This window comes from Papaver somniferum, unplaced genomic scaffold, assembly GCF_003573695.1.
Source record: "Papaver somniferum cultivar HN1 unplaced genomic scaffold, ASM357369v1 unplaced-scaffold_125, whole genome shotgun sequence".
NCBI lineage: Eukaryota > Viridiplantae > Streptophyta > Magnoliopsida > Ranunculales > Papaveraceae > Papaver > Papaver somniferum.
This window is the reverse complement of record NW_020621603.1, coordinates 7,168,117-7,190,831: the sequence shown is the minus strand read 5'-3', so window position 1 is coordinate 7,190,831 and position 22,715 is coordinate 7,168,117. Positions and strand designations below refer to the sequence as shown.

The 22,715-nt window shown below is 39.2% G+C and overlaps 1 protein-coding gene across 1 annotated transcript; it reads left to right on the top strand.

Moving 5' to 3' along the window:
* Window positions 1-13,181: 13,181 nt before the first annotated feature.
* LOC113331268 (HIPL1 protein-like) lies at window positions 13,182-14,811 on the top strand. Its single transcript, XM_026577996.1, has 4 exons — window positions 13,182-13,217; window positions 13,456-14,247; window positions 14,332-14,545; window positions 14,645-14,811. Exons 1-4 carry the CDS (start codon window positions 13,182-13,184, stop codon window positions 14,809-14,811), a joined length of 1,209 nt encoding a protein of 402 aa, XP_026433781.1.
* The last annotated feature ends 7,904 nt before the right edge of the window (window positions 14,812-22,715 follow it).

Here is a 22,715-nt window from a genome sequence, read left to right as displayed (position 1 = left end):
ATTTAACTCGATGTGAATGACTTTCTTTGTTAGCGACGCCAACGACAACAAAGAAATCTCCAATAGTTATAATCAGCAGCAAGGCGAGCCAGGAGAACTCAAGGTAGGTGCTCTTTTCTATTTTGTGCATGTATCCACCCAACAGTACCATCGATATTCTCCAGAATGTGTAATAAGGTTCTGACTCCAGAAGAATGAGCATTTAACCTCTCAAGTGGATTTCAAAATTTACCAAACTCCATTGCACTCCTGGGATGAATGGATGAAATATATGCTCGACAATGATCATGTCAGGGATAATCTTAAAGAGTGTAGATGCGTTGTTGATCCGTTATTGACTTTAAGTTATTTGGTGTCTGGAAGGATTATTCTTGCCTTTATGATTGCGGTGATGATATGCTGTGGATGCTTGTATGGTCGAAATCTTCCGGAATTTTTGGGTAAAGTAGACGAGATGAGAGGCGTTCCGTTGCCGACGTGCTGCTATCAAGTCTCCAAGGACGTCATTCCAGGCGACATCCTTTGAAACATCTTCTGAATCTTGGACCATTGTATCGAATGGGATGCGATGAGTAGTCCCCAGTTACACTTCTTTCTGGTCATAGATCCGATGGCGTGTCCGGATATGTGAATATCTCTGCGGCGTGTTTTTGGAGTCTTTGATGCACGTGTACGACTTCATGTTGAGAAATTCCTGCGACTCATAAAGCTTTGACAGTGACGATGATGCTGATGTTAGAAATAACTTGGTTGAGAAACGTGAGGATATCTTGTGCTGGTGCAGTCCCCTGTTGTAATTATCCTGAGCCTATTTTCTCTTGAAAGACGTACTTCTATTGCATTTTCTGGTAAGGTGGTTGACGAATTGATGAAGGCGGCAATCTTTTGGATTCGTCATTTGTTGATCAGTGGGAAGGAGTCGCACTTGATAGCTCTGCAGTGTATCCAACTTCCGGCAGCCCATGCACCCCTTCCATAGGAAATTGGAAATCTAGGAACACCGAATTTGGATTTGTCGGTGATGTGCGGCTTCATGCAGGCCTTGGGTAGGCGGTGCTGAGTTCTGAGTAGGTGATGTGGCAAACATGGTGTAGTTGGTATGCGTGGCTTGCTGAGGCGCGACTTTCCCTTTGATTCTTTACTAACAACAACGCTTATGAATGGCTGAGCCAAATACTGCTTATTGGTCAGGCGCCTTCCAGACAAGGAGGTGTGATATCCTTGCGCTACATATTTGAAGAGTGGTGACCTTGTCATGATTATGACTTCTTGGTTGGTTGTCCTTTTTGAGTTGAAAGGTTCTCGACAGTGAAGGGATTCAGCGTTGAGCCTCATTCCCCAGGTGTGTTTTTCGTGGTTCTATCTTGTATGGTCAGTGGGTTAACCATAATAAAGATGTCACCATCTTGCCTCCGTATTGGTGGCTCCATTACTTCCTCCATGGGAAACTAAAATATGCACAAGTTCAGATTATCTTTGTGTATAATGATTGTTGCTATGATGAAGCTCTGGATGGTATTAACAAACGAGTAGCAACGGTTCTTTGCAGCAACTGTGATCAGAAGAGACTGCATTTTCGTGGTAACAAAAACAAGCTGGTTGGTGATTGGATGGATACGGTCACGATCCTTGACAGGGAGGAGTGGTGGCTACGGGCACAAATCCTGGAAGGGAAGAGTGGTGGCTACGACCATGGATCTTGGAAGGAAGGAGTGGTAGCTACGAGCACGAACCTTGGAAGACCACGACCATGAACATCGACGGGCTTTGATAACTCACGTATGTGAGTATATCCCCCCCCTTTTTTTTGGTGAAGGTTCGAGTCCGCTTATCTCCAGCTCGTGAACTTAGCGGATACAAAGGTATATGATAGCACCCAATTTTTCCGATTCGGCAGTTCGATCTATGATTTATCATTCATGGACGTTGATAAGATACTACGCCAGGGATGCCTGATATGCCCATGACAAAGCATATCATTAAGGCAGTGAATAAGCAGTTACAACTGCCGGCTTCGGGAGTGAACGTTGAAGCGGCTACTGAAGTGAAACATTGAAGCGGAGCGGCTTCTGGAGAGAAACGTTGAAGCGGCTTCTGGAGCGAAACGTTGAAGCGAAGCGACTTATGGAGCGAAACGCTGAAGCGGGGCGGCTTCTGGAGAGAAACGTTGAAGCGGGGAGGCTTCTGGAGAGAAACGTTGAAGCGGAGCGGCTCCTGGAGATAAACAATGAAGCGGAGCGGCTTCTGGAGCGAAACGTTGAAGCGGAGCGGCTTCTGGGGAGAAACGTTGAAGCGTCTTCTGGAGCGAACGTTGAAGCGAAGCGGATCCTGGAAAGAAACCTTCAAGCGGCTTCTGGAGCGAACGTTTAAGCGGAGCGGCTCCTGGAGAGAAACGTTGAAGCGGCTTCTGGAGAGAACGTTGAAGCGGAGTGGATCTTGGAGAGAAACGTTCAAGCGGAGAGGCTCCTAGAGAGAAACGTTGAAGCAGAGCGGCTCCTGTAGCAAAACGTTGAAGAGGCTCCTGGAGAGAACGTCGAAGCAGCTCCTAGAGAGAACTCCAGTGTAAGCGCCATTAACCCTTGACTTCGAAAGACGAGTTGATACGATATGGTAGATGGGAAGACGGCGCACAAATAGTGTTGATCAACAAGTCGTGTTTTCTCTTCCTGGGAAAGAATATGCTACTTCTGTTTGATTTTACCTTGCAACTCTCAGAATCTTGATGGTTACAATGTTTAATTTAGAGGACGCGTCAATCAGTACGCTTTCAAACTCGACACCTTTCAGTTGAGTAGTAGTTAGGAGTCCCCAGTTACATTTACCATCAGTACCTTCCAAGAGAGACTGGGATTTCAGGGTAGCTTCTCCAATTGAAGACAATCGCCTCTCCGACGCAACACGGTTGAGGGATGAAAATATATGCTCCATCATAGATTAAACAGTTTTGTGAACAGAGTCCGTAGAAAGCATTAATGCACAACTCCAACAATTGATATCAAGTCATATTTGGATCATGATAATCTAACGCCCGAATTCTGAATCCCTTAACATAATATTCAGATGTTCGTTGTTTCGCTCCCCTTGAGTTGTGGCCATGTCCATCTGAGTTTTGGCAAGAACTTCATGTCTCTCTATTAAATCGACAATGGTAATGGGAGGTTGGTTTCCTCTAGCTCCCCCAGTCTCTCGTCCTGACGAAGAAGTGGTAGCATCTCTGGTGATGATTGGAGGCGTCATGCTCGAAGGAATATTAAGAGTAGCGGCGGCTCTTTCTCTGGTAATAGGAGGCGTCACGCCAGAGGGGATGCTTCTGGTGCTGCTGGTGTTGGTGCTAGAGGGTGTAACGGCATGGGATGTGTTGACTGCGCTTGCGGACGGTACATTAGTGTTGGTAATTCCCTTTTGCTCTCGTTGGATACGTCCACATACTCTTTCTGCATCGTCGTTGGCGGGGGCACATACCTCAGACAAGGATTCAACATTTTTGTGCCATTTCTGAAATTGGTGGAGTTCTCCGAGCGAATGTTTGCTGGATCTTGCTACATCCGGTTTTTCATACTCTTTAAGATTCAAAACATCTCATTTTGCAGATTGACAATATCAGCTTGATTTGCGACAACATCTTCTAATATCTTTGCCATACCTTCCATGGTGATTGGATTTCGAGCATCAGCGGCTTTTGAAGTGTTTGGGATGGTCGGGGTAACTCATGAGGCGGAAAGTTGGGATTGGTGATTGAAGTGGATTCTGGTTAACAATTGAATTTAGACCTAAGATCCACCATCTTGAGTTTGGAAATATTGGAATGAAAATTGAGAAATTGGCGTCGCAACCGAGAGATTAATCTCCCACTGTGGTCGCCAATTTTTTATGGGTAAAAACTATTTCTGTTGGTTTTGATAAATTTGAATGTGTAGATGAGAAACAAATCTAAACCTAAAACAAATGCACTGCACGGGAGTACTTTAGATTCGAGAGATCAATCTGTACAATCCTGACCTAAACCAAGAAATCACCGTTCCAGTCTTGCTTCGGTCACAAAGTGAAGGATAAGGGTTGGTCTTAGGGAGGGAAGCGAAGAAGGTGTTGAGACCAGAATGGTTAATTCTGAAGGTGTGGCTATTTTATGACTTATATCAGAATTTGGAACTGGATTGCAGAATGAAAGTTATCAGTTCTTTTGAATTTTTCTGGATACTGTGTTGTTGTTCTAACCAAAACTTGTTTCTGGTTGAAATAAGTAAAACCTATTTATACAAGTCATATTTAACGCACCCTGATCTCGTAGAAAGTGGGAATGATGGAGTGATGGAGAAGTGGGGTCATGTGTAAATGCCAGAAACCACGTTCCCACTATGAAGAAAACGGGATAGTTACACCCACTAATTCTTGCCGCCACTAACTTCCCTGATTTCTGACACTTTCTTATAATGGGAGTGTTGCACGCCGCACGCTGTAAACCGCCAGACCAATACCCTGATGAGCATCCCCCAGTTTGTGACATGTTTGATGTCTCGAGTGTTTTCGTGGAAAACGTGTAGCAGATTACTATGTGTGGCAAGTCAAAGTCAGGAGACTTTCCACAGGAGAATAGCATGTGATGCATTAGGCTTGTCTTGGCTGGTCGCCTAAGACTTGCCACAGGCCTGTCAATTCTGTGGAGAATTTGGACGACTGAGATTGTAACTCATGAGAAAGGGTGGCCATTGATTATGGCCACACTCTGTTGGCGCCTGATAATAGCACAATGATGCCATTGGCATTTAGCGCATGCCAGTGGCACAATGGCATGGTTGGCATAGTTAGCGCATGACGGTGGCACGGTGGTGCAAGTAGCGCCTGGCGTAGCCATGGCCGCTAGATTTTGGCACATTGGTGTTAGACCCAAATATGGCTTGGCAACATTAGTTCAAGTTGCCTCATCAATCCCAGTGCTCTGGGTAGCATTACTTGGCTTGGTTGGTGTAACAACTTTACCTTAATTAGGGTTTGGCATGCCGAAACCCTAATTAGTGCGTGTGGCATGTGGCCACGACACGATGATGTTTTTGTGCAAACGGTGCCATAGCCATGCCAAAGGAAATATAGCAAGGGAATAATGTGGAAACGGCCACAAGAGCAAGGGTTTCTATGAGTGGCTATGGTATGGCGCCATTCTTAGGGTTTTCTGGGTCCCGCATGGCTCGTGGCATGTTGTGGGGCCCGAAGTAGCGTAATTTAGGCCGCGACTGGAAATTATAGTTTCGATTAACGCCAAGCAAGGTCGTCTTTCTGATTAGGATATCCTAATTGAAGCCTGTTATGGCGTTGGCCATAAACATAAGGTGGGGTAGCACGTAGACGCGCTATTTATGACACGTTCGGCATGCTACTGCGGCAAAGTGGCACGTTTGGCTTGTTTGGCATGCCAAATAGCGTATTGGCGCGGCATGGCATGTTTGGAATTCCACTAGAACACTGGAGCGGAATGACACGTTTGGCATGCCATTAGCATGTTGGCGCGGTTTTTGGAAAACCAATTAGCTTTGTGACCATCTGGCGCCATTTTCCTTTTTTAATACTGTGGCAGGTTTGGAGCGACCTGATTGGTCAATAGAAAATAGGTGTCGGCCAAGCATGGGCGTGTCCATACTTCCACGGCGCGTGGAGGATTTAAAGCGACCTGATTGGTCGATGGGAAATAGGGTCGGCAAGTATGGGCCCAGCCACAACTCATGTGTGTGTGGCGGGTTTAAGGCGACCTGATTGGTCGGCAGGAAACAGGGGTCGGTTGGGCAACATGGGGTGTGGCCACTTGCAAATGGCGCTGGCTGGCCTATGGCCACACCTCCCTTTGTTGCTGCTCCTATTCCGCGGCTCCTTTTGTTCCTTGTTTTCTGATTTTGGGTAGGATTTTGCACCTACTAATCCACGGTGGATTAATTGCCTAGTTCGACTAAGCTTAATTTCGACCGGCGGGGTCTAATATGCTGCGTAGGGAGCAAAACCCTAATTTTTGCAAATTAGTCAGAGTAATGTCTGAATCTTGTGAATTATCACAAAATTGATTGAATTCTATGTGTTGACACAGAGTTCTTTAAGTTTATTGCCAGAGAGCAGTATGCTTTCCGATTGAGTACTTTTATGCAAGGAACTTAACCTTGATACTTGGAAATTCGTGCTATTGTGCTGCAAGTGAACACAAATTGTTATGCCATATCAATATTAAGGGTTCAGACGGGGAATATTGCATAGGAAAAATACTCGGCAGGCTCCGGCATTAGTGAGTAATGCAGCTAGGAGCTTATACACTCATTAGGCTCTATACTAGTGAACAATTCATCTAGGAGATCGAGTTTCAATATAATATGAAGAGAGACATAGGCACTCATCACATTTTGATATATTCTCCAAATTCCCTGCGGAATATAGACATATCAATGTCTACTACATCTGATGTCGGGTCAGGTAGATAGACTTTTACAAATTTAGCCCTGAACTAAAAACCACCATCAACAACAATTGAAGCATAATCGGTTTGATTCACTTGAATCAATCATGAACATTATAGCCACAGTTTGCAAAGATTTCATTCCTTAATATATAAATGTTTATGTTCATGTTTAAAACCGATTTTAGAACTTTAACCTTCAAATATGCAAACGGATACGCATACTTGAAATACCCGGACTAAGATTGAGTTACGCCAGTACGCAAACGGGTACACAAATTTCAAATCCCAACAGAAATTCTCGGACATGAACCTGTATGCCAGTAAACAAACGGGTATGCATACTTAGGTTCCCGGATTTCTCAAACCAACAGGTACATAAACGGGTGCGCATACTATGGTTCCCGGACATGGATTACATATGTGCAAGGGTGCACAACATGACATATCCAATAATGGTTAAGTGTTCTAAACTCTTATTTCAATCATTGAAACTTTCTTAGAGGATGACAGTAGTCGTTTCCACACACTATTAGCATCAAAGCAATTTTCAATTTATTGAGATAATCATTACGAAACATTCCAAGACAACACCAAATGATTGTATCAGACAAACAATGTAAGATGTTTACTCGACATTTTCACATGATATAAGATGAACTTGGTCGAAGCAAAAGCTTGCCAACACATATTTCGAGAAATATGTAAGCGAGTTAAACTCAGCTCGAAATCTCAAATGTGCATATAGAAAACTATATCATAATACGATTTATTTCTCAATATAGGAGATAGAGTAGAATTAGAATTTCCAAGTGATATATGAGTTTAAGTCTCCACATACCTTTTACCGATGAAGTTCCACAAGCTCCCCTTAGTAGTTCTTCGTCTTCAAATGATGAACGCCGTGAAAACTAAGCTCAACTACACAATCTATGTCCTAGTCCGAGACATCTATAAATAGGCTAGAAATCAAGACTTATAGTTTTGATCACTAACATTGACAAACATGCTTGAGATAGAAACGCATGCGAGTTCGACCGAGCAGTGCTCTAACAATTATGTTAAAGATGAATAAGGTTGATATTAAAGTGCTCATATGGATAACCATTGTTTAACTATTGTTGAACAGACTAAGTGTACACGTTTAGGTATGGTTACTCAAACCTAAATGAAGGTACATTTCATTTGTGTATAACAAGCTAAGTTCGATCTAACGGTTAAAAGATATTAGCTTGAATCTAATCAGGTTTTCATCTAACGGTGAATATTGAATGCTTTGTTACCAAGGTAACTTAGATTGCAAACCCTGATTTGAACTCTGTATAAAGGAAAACTCTAGAAACTGGGAAACCTAATCCCCACACCTCCAGTGTGATACTAGTTGCGACTAGAGTCGATTCTCCTTTAACCCTAAGTTTTTCACGAAACCCTGTAGGTTAACGACTTGAAGACTTCATTGGGATTGTGAATCCAGACCCAACTATTTTCTCCTTAGTTGCGTGTTCTGATCTTGTTGTTTTATATCGTGATTGAGTATTGTCTTCTTTAATATTTGCTCGAGATTTTATTTCTGATAGGCAAGATTGAAAAGTAGTCACAAACACCTTCGTATCTTCGTTTGTGATTTCACAATATCTTGTTTCGTTAATCGATTAAGATTATTGTGAGGTGATTGATAATACTAGTTTGTTATTCGGGAATATAAGTACGGTTTATCAATTGGTTCCTGTTCACCTTGATTTATCAAAATACGGAACAAAAACTCGAGTTATTTCTGTGGGAGAAAGATTTATCTATTCAATAGTCTTTTCTGTGTTGTACATATTTGTTTATCAAGTCTCCGACTTTGAGTCGTAGCAACTCTTAGTTGTGGGTGAGATCAGCTAAGGGAATCAAGTGCGTAAAATCCTGCTAGGGTCCACAGAGCGCAACTGTACCTTGATCAGTGTGAGATTCATTAGGGTTCAACTGCATTTCATTCTGAAGTTCATTGGTAGTAGGAAAGTGTCTGTAGCGGCTTAATACAGTGTGGTGTTCAAATCTGGACTAGGTACCGGGGTTTTTCTGCATTTGCGGTTTCCTCATAAAACAAAACTTCTTGTGTCTGTGTTATTTCTTTTCCGCATTATATTTTGTTATATAATTGAAATATCACAGGTTGTGCGATGAATCGATCAACTGGTAAATCGAACCTTTGGTTGTTGATTGAAATTGATTGATCCTTGAACATTGGTCTTTGGTACCGTTCAAGTATTCTCTTATATTCAATCAGGCTCGCAAATTACTATTGGTTTGATTGCGGATTGAATTGAGAAATTGAGATTTAACTCTTTTATATACTTTTTCTTAAGATTGAGTCTGATTGTCTTGTTGATTCTCTTGAAAGTATATTGGAGTTAGTCCATACAAATTGCTAAGAGAAATATTGGATGAGGTTGTTAGACCCCCGCTTTTTCAGTTTGACGTTAATTGGAAATAGGAAAACCAAAATTAGGTACTTTATTGCATATTTGAGAATATTTTCGGTTTTGGAATTTCCTTGTTGTCCAACAACCTTGGTCTATAAATACTTGAGTTTGGATTTCTTGTAAACTATCCTAAGAGCCAGCCAAACTTCATTCGTGTTGTTTCTGGTGGAGCCGTCTATCTGGAGAGGAAAGTAACCTAATTAGGCGAAATATTTTAGGACCGCTCGTTTAAACACTTTTGTGGGATCAAGAAGCTCTACGAGTACCATTGGTAGGAAACTAGATAATTGCATTGTTATTTTAGTTTTCGATTATTGATTTTATTGATTAACGTTTGTTGAAACTTTGATTTCACCTAGTTTGATTATTCTTGAGAGCCTTCTTTTCTGACATAAGGGTCACTCAAACTAGATTAAAGTATCGACATGATCTTTAGAACTGTTTTTAGATGTAAAGACATCGTGTGATAATCCATTATTAACAGACTCCATTCTGTGTGTGATTGATCACAAGAGGATTTAAGTTTTTGTGTGCAGGTACTTTAAAGATAATCGAAGATTTGAAGACGGAGAAGATTTATCTAATTAGTTTTCGTATCTTGTGAATTTTGTGCACATATCTTGATTTTGTGCCAGCAATCTATAGTCGGCCGCCCACTGCATCTCATCCAACGTTCATCAATTTATCACCCTATAAATATAATATCTAATTTAATTTCAACTCACACCATTTCTTCAATATTCATTCTTTCGCTCCACAACTCCAATATGTCAACTCGAGGTCACAAATTTAGCTTAGCTGAAGATGAATGTATTTGAAGGAATTATGGTCTTGTTACACAAGATATGGTCAACGATGCACAACAACAACAACTTACTGTATGGAAAAACATATTTCAGAAATTTCAAGAAGAAACATTGAACCTCAATAATCAAGATACAAATTCTTTGTGTCATCGATTTTGAGTAATCAGCAAGGATGTGATCTTGTTTGTTGCTGCGCTTGTTGAAGGCAGTCGAAACCTAGTAAATGGTCAAAATGAATTTGATGTGGAGCGAATGTGTCGGGTAGAATGTGTAACAGAGTGGGAAAAGATTTTCAATTGGATAGTTGTTATCATATCTTGAGAGTGTTGCCCAAATATGATGCATTTAGATTAACGTTCGTATGATGCATTTAAACAAAGATTTTAAGTTATTATTAAAGTTTAATTTTAATCTTCCATTAAGTTTGATAATCTGATTTTCGAATTTTAATTTACATTAGTGCATCTTTCATTAATCTAGATAATAAGATATAAACTTACAAAAAATACTTTAAAAATTAAAATTTGGGACAATGTTCTTCATCTTGCTTATTTTCTTCATTTCACCAAATTTCCAATCAATGCGCTCACGAACGGAGTCTCATTTGTTTATCTTCTTCTTTTCCTTAAAATTTTTCTTGCCTTGAACTTTTCTTTGTCTTTTCTTAGTTAGAGGTTTGGTTTGGTTAATATCCAAAACTTGTAGACTTCTTTGGTTTTTACCTATTTTTTTTTATAACTGTCACATATCTTACTAACATCGGCTTCAAGCACCACTCCCGAAAAATTAAGTTGGGTAGCCAAGTCTAGTTGGGATTCAAACTTTGCCATCTGAATTTTTTTTTTTGAAGAAAAGATAGAAATTTTTTGGGTAAATTTTTTTGTGTTTGAACGTCACATTTTTATAGAGATGAAGAATGAGCGGTTGGAGGTTTAAAATCAACCGAACGATAGAGACTCGATCGCAACAATATTCACATAGTGGCTCGGCCAGTTTACCGGGCGAACTGGCATGGAATATGAGGGGATTATCCACCCCCATAGGAACCAGCCTTAGATGCAGAGCCTGGCCTGAGGGCGTACAGGCCGTGCGAGGCACAGGGCCCAGCTCTGTGGAGGTCCCTTTTCACACTTACTTGCTTTTGCAAGGACTAGAACGCGTGACCTTGGCTGAGAAAGGTAAGTACACGATCCACCAGGCCATCAGATTGTTCTTGTTATCTTTCAGCCCCTGAATTATACTTAGACTTTAATCTTTATCATATTACCCATGGCAAAAGGAGTTTCCATCGGGTATTTTTGTTCTTATAGGTGGACATTAACAAAAAGAGTTACTACTCCCGTTTAACTTAACGTTTTATCTAGCACACCATTATCTATAATTTTGCAAATTATTGACATTTTTTACCTATTGTCGTTATAAAATTATCAAAAAAAATAAATATATTTGACCTTACAGAAATTTCTACGAATTTTTTTTGGCACATGGCCCTTCTAGGCGCAGGATCGGTTTTGCTTAGATGCTCTATTTATTTAGGATCATCATTGATTTTATTTTGTTTCCTAACGTTGTGCATAACCTCTTCTAGCTTTTCTGAATGCCTGGATCTGAAGCTCTCGTCTCCTTGACCGCCTTTTTATATTTGTACGTATTCTTTTTCTTCTAATATAATCTCACAGTTCAAAACATTAATCTGGGTATACCCTATCAAGCCAGGTATTCTTTTTCTCCTACTATACCCCAATTAATCTGGGTATACTCAATCAAGCCAAGTATTCTTTTTTTTTTCTAATATAATCTCACAGTTCAAAAAGTTGTAATATAAAAACGCAAATGTGGGGTGATTTTGTTTCGTTTATTTTTCTAGTACAGTATCAAAAGGTTGGGAAAACTATATATACCATAAGCAATGACATTGGTTGATGTTGCTGACTAGTTTCTGTCCTTGCCACCTTCTAAACCATCGAAAAGTGAGAGACGTACGCTTCTAAATTATGTGAAGCTGTAACAAATAAATAAAGGGGATTTTGATAAAGTGCCACACTTTCAATTTCATGTTTAAGAAAGTGTCACTGTTTTTTTCAAAATTTATTTAATGCCACACATTTGACCTTTTCCATCCAGTTTTTTTCCAGACATCCGTTAGTGCATAGGTGGCGGTTATCATCTTAGTAAAAGACATTTATGCCCTCGAATCGTCTAACTATAGCGGAGTTAAATCAAGTCCTCATAGTGAGTCATTACCGAGTTAAGTCATGAGTTAGAGCATCAACACTCATTCATCCTCTGGCAGTAACATAAGCCTCAACTCCACCTGCAACAGCATAATAGCATCACCAACAAACACCAAAATCTCCAACAGAACTGCAAGCTCATCAGCAACAAAACACAACCTAACCATTCTCACGGCCTCCTAACATATCTCTCTACACTCAGCAAGTACATCAGTTTTCCGGACACATTTCTGGTTGAATTGTCGGACTAGAACATTAGCCAAATCACCTCCATTAACATCATATAAACGACACAGAACATCACCAGTTCAAGCAATTACAACATCCATACAAATCCAGTTCATAACCTTGTAAAACAATCCACCAGTACCATGGAAACTAGCCACAAGAACCTTAGCAACATTACACTTCTATGGACTGAATTCTAGCTCAAAATTCAACCAAAATTGGTCCTGGACTTAACCCAGTTCAGATCATTACTCGAACAGTGTATGTGCCATTACATAGTGGTGTTGGAGATGAGTATGATGTGATGTTTTTAGCAGCTTCCATGCTTCAATCCTACTTGCATATTCAAATCCAAAGCAAATATACAAAACACAATCGATATTGTTCTTCTTTAAGATACTGAATGTAAGAAAAGCAAAATTCCTTAAGAACCCTAATTAAGCAAGATACCCAAATTAAAAATCAAAAACTTAATTTATCAATTCAGAAACATTTATAAATTAAATTAATACAAACCCATTATCTCAAATTGGAGGAATTTTAAACAAACAACTACGAATTTGATTAATCATTCATCAACCAATGAATATGAACAATCTAAGATTTTTTCTAGTTCTAAGCAATTAATTGAAATAGAATATTTGAAATCTGATTTGTAATATCAAGAACTGGTTGTTCGGTAAACATTAATGGTGTTGATTAGAAATTTGGGCTAAGATCGAGTTTCTTCAGTGTTTGTTCTTCTCATGATAGATTGGAACGATGTTCTAATGAAGACGAATATAGACCCATGAAATTAGGAAGAACATAAAGTGTAACAATTTTATGATGAGTACTGAAGTTGATAAAGACCTTTGAAAACCATATGAGCAGCAGCAGTGGAAGAGGGGAAGGGGAAGATGAAGATGAAGGCGTGTTTTTTTTGTTTACTGGTGCGAGTGATTATGACTTGTGATAAGGTTTGCGAGGGTAAATATGTAAAGTTAACCGATTTTATTGACCAAGTCAACGAAAAATGACCAAATATTTGGGTCAGATGGAAAGACTAACGGTAGTGGCAGTTAATTAATTTTGAAAAAAACGGTGTCAATTTTTTAAACCGGAAACTCAAAGTGTGGCACTTTGTTAAAATTTCCAATTTTTAAATTTATGGAGCTGTACAGAAAAATCTCTAGTTGATAGATCAAATGTTACGGTCTACCAAAAAAGTTCACGGTAAGATGCATTGTCTTTGATAATAAGTTAGCAATTCATAGAAATATAATTTTCAAAATGTGTCTGGTTTACAGAAATGCAATCGGTTCTCGGCGGATTTATTTGGAGTAGATTCTGGGACTCGAACGGTTCCAATTCTCTGTACTGTTTCAGAAAAATCAATCGTGTCTAATACTTCTTCGAAAGACTTCTGTTCAAACGTCTGGGATGCATGCAAAGCTGAACCTATAATAAACTCTCCGTTTGTGCCTTCACTACAAAGTAGAACTAAAGTTCCTGTTAGTTCTACACCTTCCGTACTAGCAGATACATGCCATTCAAAGAGTGATTTCTGTAGATTATTTGGCGGAACTGCAGAAGATAAATTAGTATGTTTCAATGGGACATCGACTTTGCTACACAATACCGAGAATCCCCAGCCACCAAGTAGCATTTGCCTTGAGCAACTCACTAATGGTCCTTACCTTTATATGGATGCTCATCCCGATGGATCCAACCGTGTTTTCTTGGCGAGCCAACAAGGTAAGATATGGTTGGCAACTGTTCCCGAAGAGGGAAATGGAGAAGAAATGGTGATAGATGAAACAAATCTATTTGTAGACTTAACTGACACTGTACACGTGGATACTGAGTTTGGGTTGCTGAGTGTGGCATTTCATCCAAGATTTGTACACAATGGACGCTTCTTTGCTTCTTATATTTGTGACGGGGATCAATGGTCTGGATGTTCAGGAAGGTGCGCATGTAACACAGATGTTAACTGTGATCCTTCAAAGCTTCCTCCTGTTTTCGGATCTCGGGCATGCCGGTTTCATGTTACAGTATCAGAGTTTACAGCTAACAGTAGCGCATCTGATCCAGCTTCGGTAAGTTTTTGAGTGGTCTCCACTAATATATGTGCAACTCCAGACCAAAATGGAGAGGATACTCAATAATATCTCTTTTTTCAGGCAACAAGAGGCAATCCATCCGAAGTGAGAAGGATATTCACGATGGGCATTGCATACAAAAATGCTATTGCAAGCCAACTTCTCTTTGGTCCCGACAGGTATTTATACTTCCTGACGGGAGATGGCGAAACTGAACTCGATCCCTACAATCATGCCAAAAACAAGAAATCCATGCTCGGCAAACTTTTGAGGCTTGATGTTGATAACATTCCAAGTGAGTATTATGACCGAGTTTAAAAATTACAGCTTCTTTTTCATTTCTCCAGGAACATGCTTGGTAACAATATTTGGTAATATTTCAATGTATTGTCAGGTGCAATAGAACTAAGCAAACGTAGTGCATGGGGAAATTACTCTACCCCGAGTGACAATCCATATTTTATGACAAGGGATCACTGCCTTAAATTTGGGCTTTGGGACTACGAAACCCTTGGCGCTGTAGTTTTGATTCAGAGAGGCCATCTTACTTTCTTTGTGTAGACTCTGGCAAGGTTAATTGGAAGCTATTTCTTGTTCATGATTCATTTATCAATTTTCTTTGGATTAGTCGTCGAATATTTGTTTCTTATATGAAGTAGAACTTGTAGGATCAATATGAAGAAGTGAATATAGTGATGAAAGGTGGGAACTATGGATGGCCATATTTTGAGGGAGATTTTCCTTTCCATTCTCTGAATTCTTCTGGAGGAAACAACAATATGAACTCCACAGACTTCATTTCTCACGTTATGGGATATGATCATTCCCAAGCTAATACGAACGAAGGATCTTCATCAATTGCAGGTGGTTTTTTTTATAGGTCCAAAACTGATCCATGTTTATATAGCAAGTAAGTTACATTTTTCTCGACAACTGAAAACAAATGTATTAGGAGATACGTAGTACGCATAAGATGTTATGCAGTGTATTAGGAAATAATATAGGAGTCTATATTTAGGAGAGATACACTTTAAGGAGTTTGAGTTATATTAGGAAAGTGTCTATGTTTAGAGTTTGATCTTAGGTAGGAAAGTGCCTTGAGTGGTCGTCAAGTTTGTGAAAAATATAAATAGGCTGTTAAGCCATGAAAGTTGACATACCAAGATTATTATCAATGTAGTCTTTTACGCTTCCGCGTTTATGCTCTCCTCTCTCTTGCTCGATCCTTAACATGGTATCAGAGCAAGGTGAGAGGAAGAGAGAGGAGAAGGAGAGAAAGAGTTAGTCTTGAAACTACGTTTGGTTGGAGAAAAAAAAATGAAGAATTATCAAAGCTGTGTTGATGTTTGTCAGAAGAAGAAAGATGCGTCTATTAAAGCAAGGTTAGGGTTACTGGATCGTAGCTGCTGGGTCCAAGAGGTTATGTTGTGAGCTTAACAAAAGCTATGCAACACGGACGTTGTAAAAAGAGAAGTTGTCGCAAAGTTCTGACGAGTTTTTTTTTAAAAAAAAAATTGAAGGTCGTCGTCTTGCTTTGTGGAAGGTTCGAGAAGAGTTGTTATTGTTTGAGGGTCTAGAAGGAGTTTGCAAGCCATGAAAGTAGAGGTTTGATTTGCAGCAGACGACAGAAGTTGAAGTGCTGTAGAAGCTACAGCTTGGTAGCTGTATTCGCTGGAGGAAACAATGGGAGATTGAGAATGGTAGCTGGTGAGATGATGGTGCATAGAAAATATGGGTTTCGGTAGGTGCAGCTGCTGCCATGGATTTGATGAATCTTTGGAATGGTGGATTGTGTTTTCTGCCGGTGGCAAGAACATAGAACAAGTTTGAGAGGAAACGCAAGTTGCTGCCATTAAAGGCCTGTTTCTTCGTTGTGGAGAAGTTGACTGAACAAGGCAACGATTGCTGGAGTTTTGGGGTTTCAAAACCCTAAGTTCACGTGAGAACTAGTTTTGTTGCTAGCCGTAAAAAAAAAAAGAAAAAAGTGTTATTAAAAGTTTTTAACAGTTTGGGTGTTACAAAGGAGAATTGTTACAGATGAAGAATAGTAGTGTGACAAAAGGATGTCACAGTTAAGTGTTAGAAGAATTGTGACAGAAGCGTAACAGAAGAAAAGGTCACAGGTGTGATAGTGGACGTGACGAAAGAGTTGTAACGTGAAAAAGTGTGACAGTTTCTGTTAGAGACGTTGCAGAAAACAGTTTTCTGCGTGTTTGTTGATGATTGTTGAGGTAGTTTAAGCAAGAATTTGTGGCAGAAACATGGTGATTGAAGAGTTTGTGGCAGAAACTTGGAGATCCTACAAAGTGTGGCAGACTTTGTAAAGACGACAGGATTGTGAGAGAATCTTGAAGAACAAAGAAGTGTGAAGGTTTCGCAAGAAGTGCGTGACTGGAACAAGAGAGAAGAAGAAACAACATTCATGTTCTGGAAAAAAAAAAAAAAAAACCAATCACCAAGAGGTGATGAGAAAAAGAACAATGTTGTGGAAAAAAAGAAAAAAAACCAATCACCAAGAGGATGAGAAAAACAACAATAGTAGGTTAAAATCCTATGAGTTGTCGAGAGAGTACAAAAAGTATTCTATCGAAGAAACCAAGAAAACAAGAGTACAAGAAGTATTCTTCCGAAGAGGGGACCGAAACGTCCTTAAACTACGAAGATGGGACCGGAATGTCCTTAAACTTCCATAGGGGACCGTAATGTCCTTAAACTTCCGAAGGGGACCGTAATGTCCTTAAACTATGAAGGGGACCGTAATGTCCTTAAACTTCCGAAGGGGACCGAAACGTCCTTAAACTACGAAGGGGACCGTAATGTCCTTAAACTATGAAGGGGACCGAAACGTCCTTAAACTACTGTCTAAAGATTTTTTTTTTCGCAAAAGCGTTGAAAAAAAGAAGAAGAAAGAAGAAAACCGAAGTTAAATTTCTTTTGTCCAAGATGGGCATTCGTGATCTACATGCTCCATCTTGAGGGAGGGTATTAGGAGATACGTAGTACGCATAAGATGTTATGCAGTGTATTAAGAAATAATATAGGAGTCTATATTTAGGAGAGATACACTTTAAGGAGTTTGAGTTATATTAGGAAAGTGTCTATGTTTAGAGTTTGATCTTAGGTAGGAAAGTGCCTTGAGTGGTCGTCAAGTTTGTGAAAAATATAAATAGGCTGTTGAGCCATGAAAGTTGACATACCAAGATTATTATCAATGTAGTCTATTGCTTCCGCGCGTTTATGCTCTCCTCTCTCTTGCTCGATCCTTAACAAAATGCAAGACAACTTCTGCAAATTTAAATCCATTTCTGTGCTTATTTTCTGTTTGTGAATGCAATTCCAGGTATGTGTTTACAGATCTCTACGGTTTTGCCATGTGGGCAGGAACAGAAAATCCAGAAAATAGTGGAAACTTTACAAGTGGAAAGGTTTTATTTGGTTGTGCGCATGACTCTCCATTGCAGTGTAAGATGGGGAAAACACATCCCCAAGGACCGCACCTTAATTTGAATTATGTGTATTCAATGGGAATGGATAATAGGAAAGATATTTTTCTGTTAACAAGCAATGGTGTGCTCATAATTTCTCGTCCTAGTCGTTGCAACTACAAGTGCTCAAAAAAAAAAATTGCGGGTTCTCAGATTCCACAGCATTCTCATTCGTCTGAAGCTGGCACAAATATTAAGGGTTCACAAACTGGCTCAGGTGTTAAGGATTCACAAATGAGTTTTTCGCTTTTCTTTTATTCATTTTTGTTCTTTTTTATGGATTTTACTCGATCACTAAGTGATCACTAAGTTAAGTTTATAACAGTATCTGTTAACTCAACTTTGATTTTATATGCATTAAGTAGTACAATATCGAAAACCAGAAAAGTAATTTTCAGATTCATGAGAAAAAAGTAAATGTCTCAAAAAAAAAACACATAAAAGTCGGTCTGAAATTTGATCTACAACCTAACTTTAATATTTTGATTTAATTTAATTAATTTAAAAAGATATTTCTCAAGGGTTACGTAATTACCCTCTTAAATTCGGCAATAAACCACTTCAAGTAGATTTTTTTCCGAAAAAAAGATGTCCGTCTCAGTATCTTCTATTTGAGATATTGTATTATTTTATTTTGAAATTGATATTTGAGATATTAACTTTTTGGACAATGGATTAAAAAGCATAAATTCAAATTTATTGGAATATATGGAAATATCATCCATTTTGAAATCTTAAATGACTTAAACTAGAGAGTGATAGATGCAAAAAATGAAAAGCAAGAGGCTCGATAAACTCTCATTGGGCAGCTGCAAGTTCTTCATCTGCTTCGCGAAGTATTTTTTCATTAGCAACAATTGTAGCATTAGTCACATTAGCTTTAGTTGCAACTTCTGCAACTTCAGCTACAAGCCGGTACTGAGTAGCTACATGTGTCTGGGCCTCTACCCGCAGTTGGACCCAATTATCTCGAAGCTTGGAAATAATGCTTGGGAGTTGCATGCGCAGCGCATTTACCTTGGTTTTAATTTCCTTAAAAATAACTAAAATTCGGTTAACATTGAAGTTCAGATGTTGATAGGAAGCTATTATCTTACCCCACCCTTTAACTTCTCCACAGAAGGAAGATCTTGCTCAGCTTTAGTCATATCATCGGCAATTCGCAAAAGGCAACGAGTCAAAGACACCAATGTGTTCATCTCAGGGAGGATCTCCATAGTAGGAACATTACCATGGTTTTTTACAATCTCAGTATACATGGCTATCAACGGAAAGTACACAACAAATGACAAGAAACTAAATAGCATATTACAATGAAAGATATAATAAGCAAATAAATCGAGAAGAGAAAAATTAAGATACCACTAAAGTCATACCAATTCTTGCATTGATATTAGAGTGAAGGAATGGTGTTAGGAATTAAATGCAACCATTTTGAATGATTTTCTTCTTGGAAAAGAGATGTTCTTGTAAAATAAAAATAATTTGGCTAATATCTTGTCATCTTGAATAGAGTAATCAGGTGAAAATCTTGTCAATCTCCAAAGTACCTGAACCTAAATAAGCGAACTATGAATAAAACTTCAATAATAGAAAAAATCCCACAAAAGGAAAGGCTAAAGTTCCCATAAGCAGTGAAGGAGAGAATCACACAAGCATAACATGGAACTTAATTAAGAACGAGAAAAAAAATCAAATAATAGTAACCTACACATAAATAAGAATACTAAATTAAAAAGAAAAAGCACCTGCAAACATTACGCCTAATTAAAACTAAAAAATTAGAAATTCTTGCTCAGAGATATTGGGTAGATCTAAGCAAAATGGAATTTAGGTTTTTGTTTTCCTTTTCTTTTCTTTCTGAAGACTCTACCAAGAGGGGACAATGTGGGGTGAAATTAAAATTTGAAGATTTGTAGGACTAAAAGGATTATCTTACTGACTCGAAAAAAAATTTAATAGCAAAGGTGATTCCGTATTGGACAATTAAATATCACGTCAAATTCAAAAACCTCGAAATTTAATCAATTTTATGGTGGAAGAAATATAACTCTCAAGTTTTGAGACCCAAAAAAAATCAATTTAAGACTTGATTGTAAACATAAAAAAATAAAACTTGGCGGAAGGATCTTCAAGGTAAGGAATAAGTTTTATGCTTTCTAACCCAAGTCAAGTTTCCCTCATTGATTCGTGTACTTCAAATGGTTGATAACTGCAAGTCTTCAATCACTTTGTTTACAAGTTTCTTTGAATGAATTTTCTTTTTCATGTGTATTCATATTTGTATGGAGATGCAATATGGAAGAAATATGGAAAGGGACCAAAATCTAGGAAAACAGTGGGAATTTCACTACTTTAAAACTTTCATATAATTGCGCGCATAATCCCTCAATTTAATGTAGCTTAGAAAACCTAAGTTATCACTTCATTTTGGTCTTTTTGTTATCAAACTGATAACAATAAAGTGTTATTAGAGTTTCTCTTCCTAGTAAATTCTGTACGCCTGCATTAAGGAAAATCTTACAACTAATGAGAACCAATGCAGGAAAATTCCTTATGCATCATATACACACAATATTCCCCTGTTAAAGCTTTTACTCTCTTTATGCTTTTCTTAATTTTATTATCGTAAGATTGTACTAAAAGTGAACTTCTCTTGTGTACACTTGGTTTCCTTGCTACTCATCAACCATGAACCATAAGTCATATAGCCCATAATTTCATTCTGCATTAGATGTGGGATTGAAGGTAATAGTTTAGTGGTAGCTCACTTGACATTTGTTGAGAGACAAAGATGATATTGGATCTACACGTCCAAGCCACAACAATGACTACACCTTTTCCTAGAATAGTAAGATAGAGAGTTCTCTTTCCATTGTATTATATTTCTCCTTTTATCGGATTTTCCCCAAGCTCCTTCTTTACATGTGAAATCATGCCACATGTCATTGAAACCCTCTTATTTATCATTGTTGCCATTTATCCTAATATAACCCCTAGCTTCTCACTAATCCCTATCCAATCCTTTCCATTCCATGCACGTGCCCTAATGGACATGTGCCTTAGTCCCCAAAGTACCATTTTCCCTAATGGGTTTTCCCTCTCTTTGGGAACACCTTAACCCTGTTAAGGGGTAATTATTTTCATGTATCAACATAAGTTCCCTGACTATTGGGTTAATTGTTAAATAATCCGATAGTCATCCAATTCTCTATTCATGCGCCCTCGAAGGTGAGAAAAGATAACCCTTATCCACCCACTTTTCACTTGACGGTTGGCTCCCCTACGACATGTCATAAGTCTCTTCAGTTTCCTTCAATCATTTTGTTTTTCACATAGTTGTTACAACCCCTCTCCGGAGGTCGCCTATATATATACATCAGCCCTTTATTTTACTTTCTATTCATTCATCATTTTTATTTTGTCTTTAACTTACCATACATGCCTCATGTCAACTGATTCTTCTAGGAGTGACTCGTCTGAAGAGGAGGAGTCGGAGAATAAAGAAAGTGCATAAATAAAAGGAGCCGAGCTTGGTGACCAGGAGGCGGCGTTGCTACCGAAGCCTGCAGATGGAGACTCTTATACAATTGAAGAGATTATAGAAGTGCCGATCTGAAGCGCGCCTTGAAGCCGAGGGTTCTACGCACCTGTCAAAATGTTTTTATCCCAATGATGACTGTCTCATCCCTATCCTTCTCAATCCCTCTGTGTTACCATACCATACACCCAGATGGGTTATTTACCCGGAGCTGGAGGAAGTAACTATCTTTTCGTTCACCAAAGTCCCGCGCATGGCCGTTCTTCGCGGTGATTATTGTCTTCACATTATTGACTTCCACTCTACAGCAGTAACGCCTTCCATATGGCCACATTTGGCGTTGTACATCCTTTCCAACCCCGACTACGTAGACACTATTAGATCAGCGGGTATTGAGGATGCAATAAACGCATCTCTTCATCGGGAGGTGGTTAAATGTAGGCGTGATATCACGCGGCTTTGTTGTCGCTGGGTGCCTCATGTTCACTCTTTCTTTTTTTCATGGGGGGAAGCAACTGTTATTTTGTAAGATGTGGTTGCGCTTACGGGATTGCCAATCCATGGAATTCATCTTATGATGAAGCGGTTGTCTTTGAGGCTAAGACTAACGAAGATAAGATTATAGGCCTATTTGATAGATTGTAAAGATGAATCTCGGAAGGAGAAGGTGATAAAGGACCAGATGGCAAAAAAGGGGGTGGATCTAAAGTCAGTGGTCGAAAAGAAAACTTAACCCCTGCATCCAAGGGGAAATCCATTCCATCAGAGAGCAATAAACCCCCTTAACCACGTCCAATAGGAGAGCGCTTACTTGCCAGCTCCACCTGATCCTTTGAAGCTCTTCATGGTTCGACTGCTTCACCCGCACAGGCTAACGATTCTTCCGACTTTGTCACTAAACTGAATACATGCGCCTCATTTCCTCTCTGGATCAAATAATGGGCACCTTGACTAGTTGATAAGAAGGTCACACCTCTTCTCTAAAGGAAAAGAACCCTCATGATTAATTAACGAACTTCATCTTGTTTTGACTTTGTCACGATATTTTTGAGTACAGTCTCTAGGACACCATTAAGAGCAATCTCGTGTCGATGGCTGTATCGATGTCGCGTGGTGTTTCTTTCCTTCTGGCTCCGATGTTCTTTGTTATAATATCCGTCGGGTGGACCCGATTCATGAAGTTGAAACTTTTGTTCCTGCTTCCTTCATTTGTTCCTGCTTCCTTCATTCAAGCGTGGGCTGGGGAGCACCTTCCCGGGTATGCCCATGTAGCTCGTTCATTGGCGATCCATCGTGTAAAAGAAGATAAACAAGAAGATAGTACTCTCATAACGATTCCCGCTGCTTATAGTTATCCGCGGATGGTTCTTTGGCGCGGCAAGGGGAATGTGACCAAAGATGACACTTTATGGATATAGCCAAGGATTTCAAGCCCTTCT

Bases quoted from the DNA above. Each gene is read 5' to 3' on its own strand.
- LOC113331268 (XM_026577996.1), top strand. From the start codon at position 13,182: ATGACCAAATATTTGGGTCAGATGGAAAGACTAACG. The intron at 14,248-14,331 runs GTAAGTTTTTGA...CTCTTTTTTCAG, and splicing joins GCGCATCTGATCCAGCTTCG to GCAACAAGAGGCAATCCATC. The intron at 14,546-14,644 runs GTGAGTATTATG...ATGTATTGTCAG, and splicing joins TGATGTTGATAACATTCCAA to GTGCAATAGAACTAAGCAAA.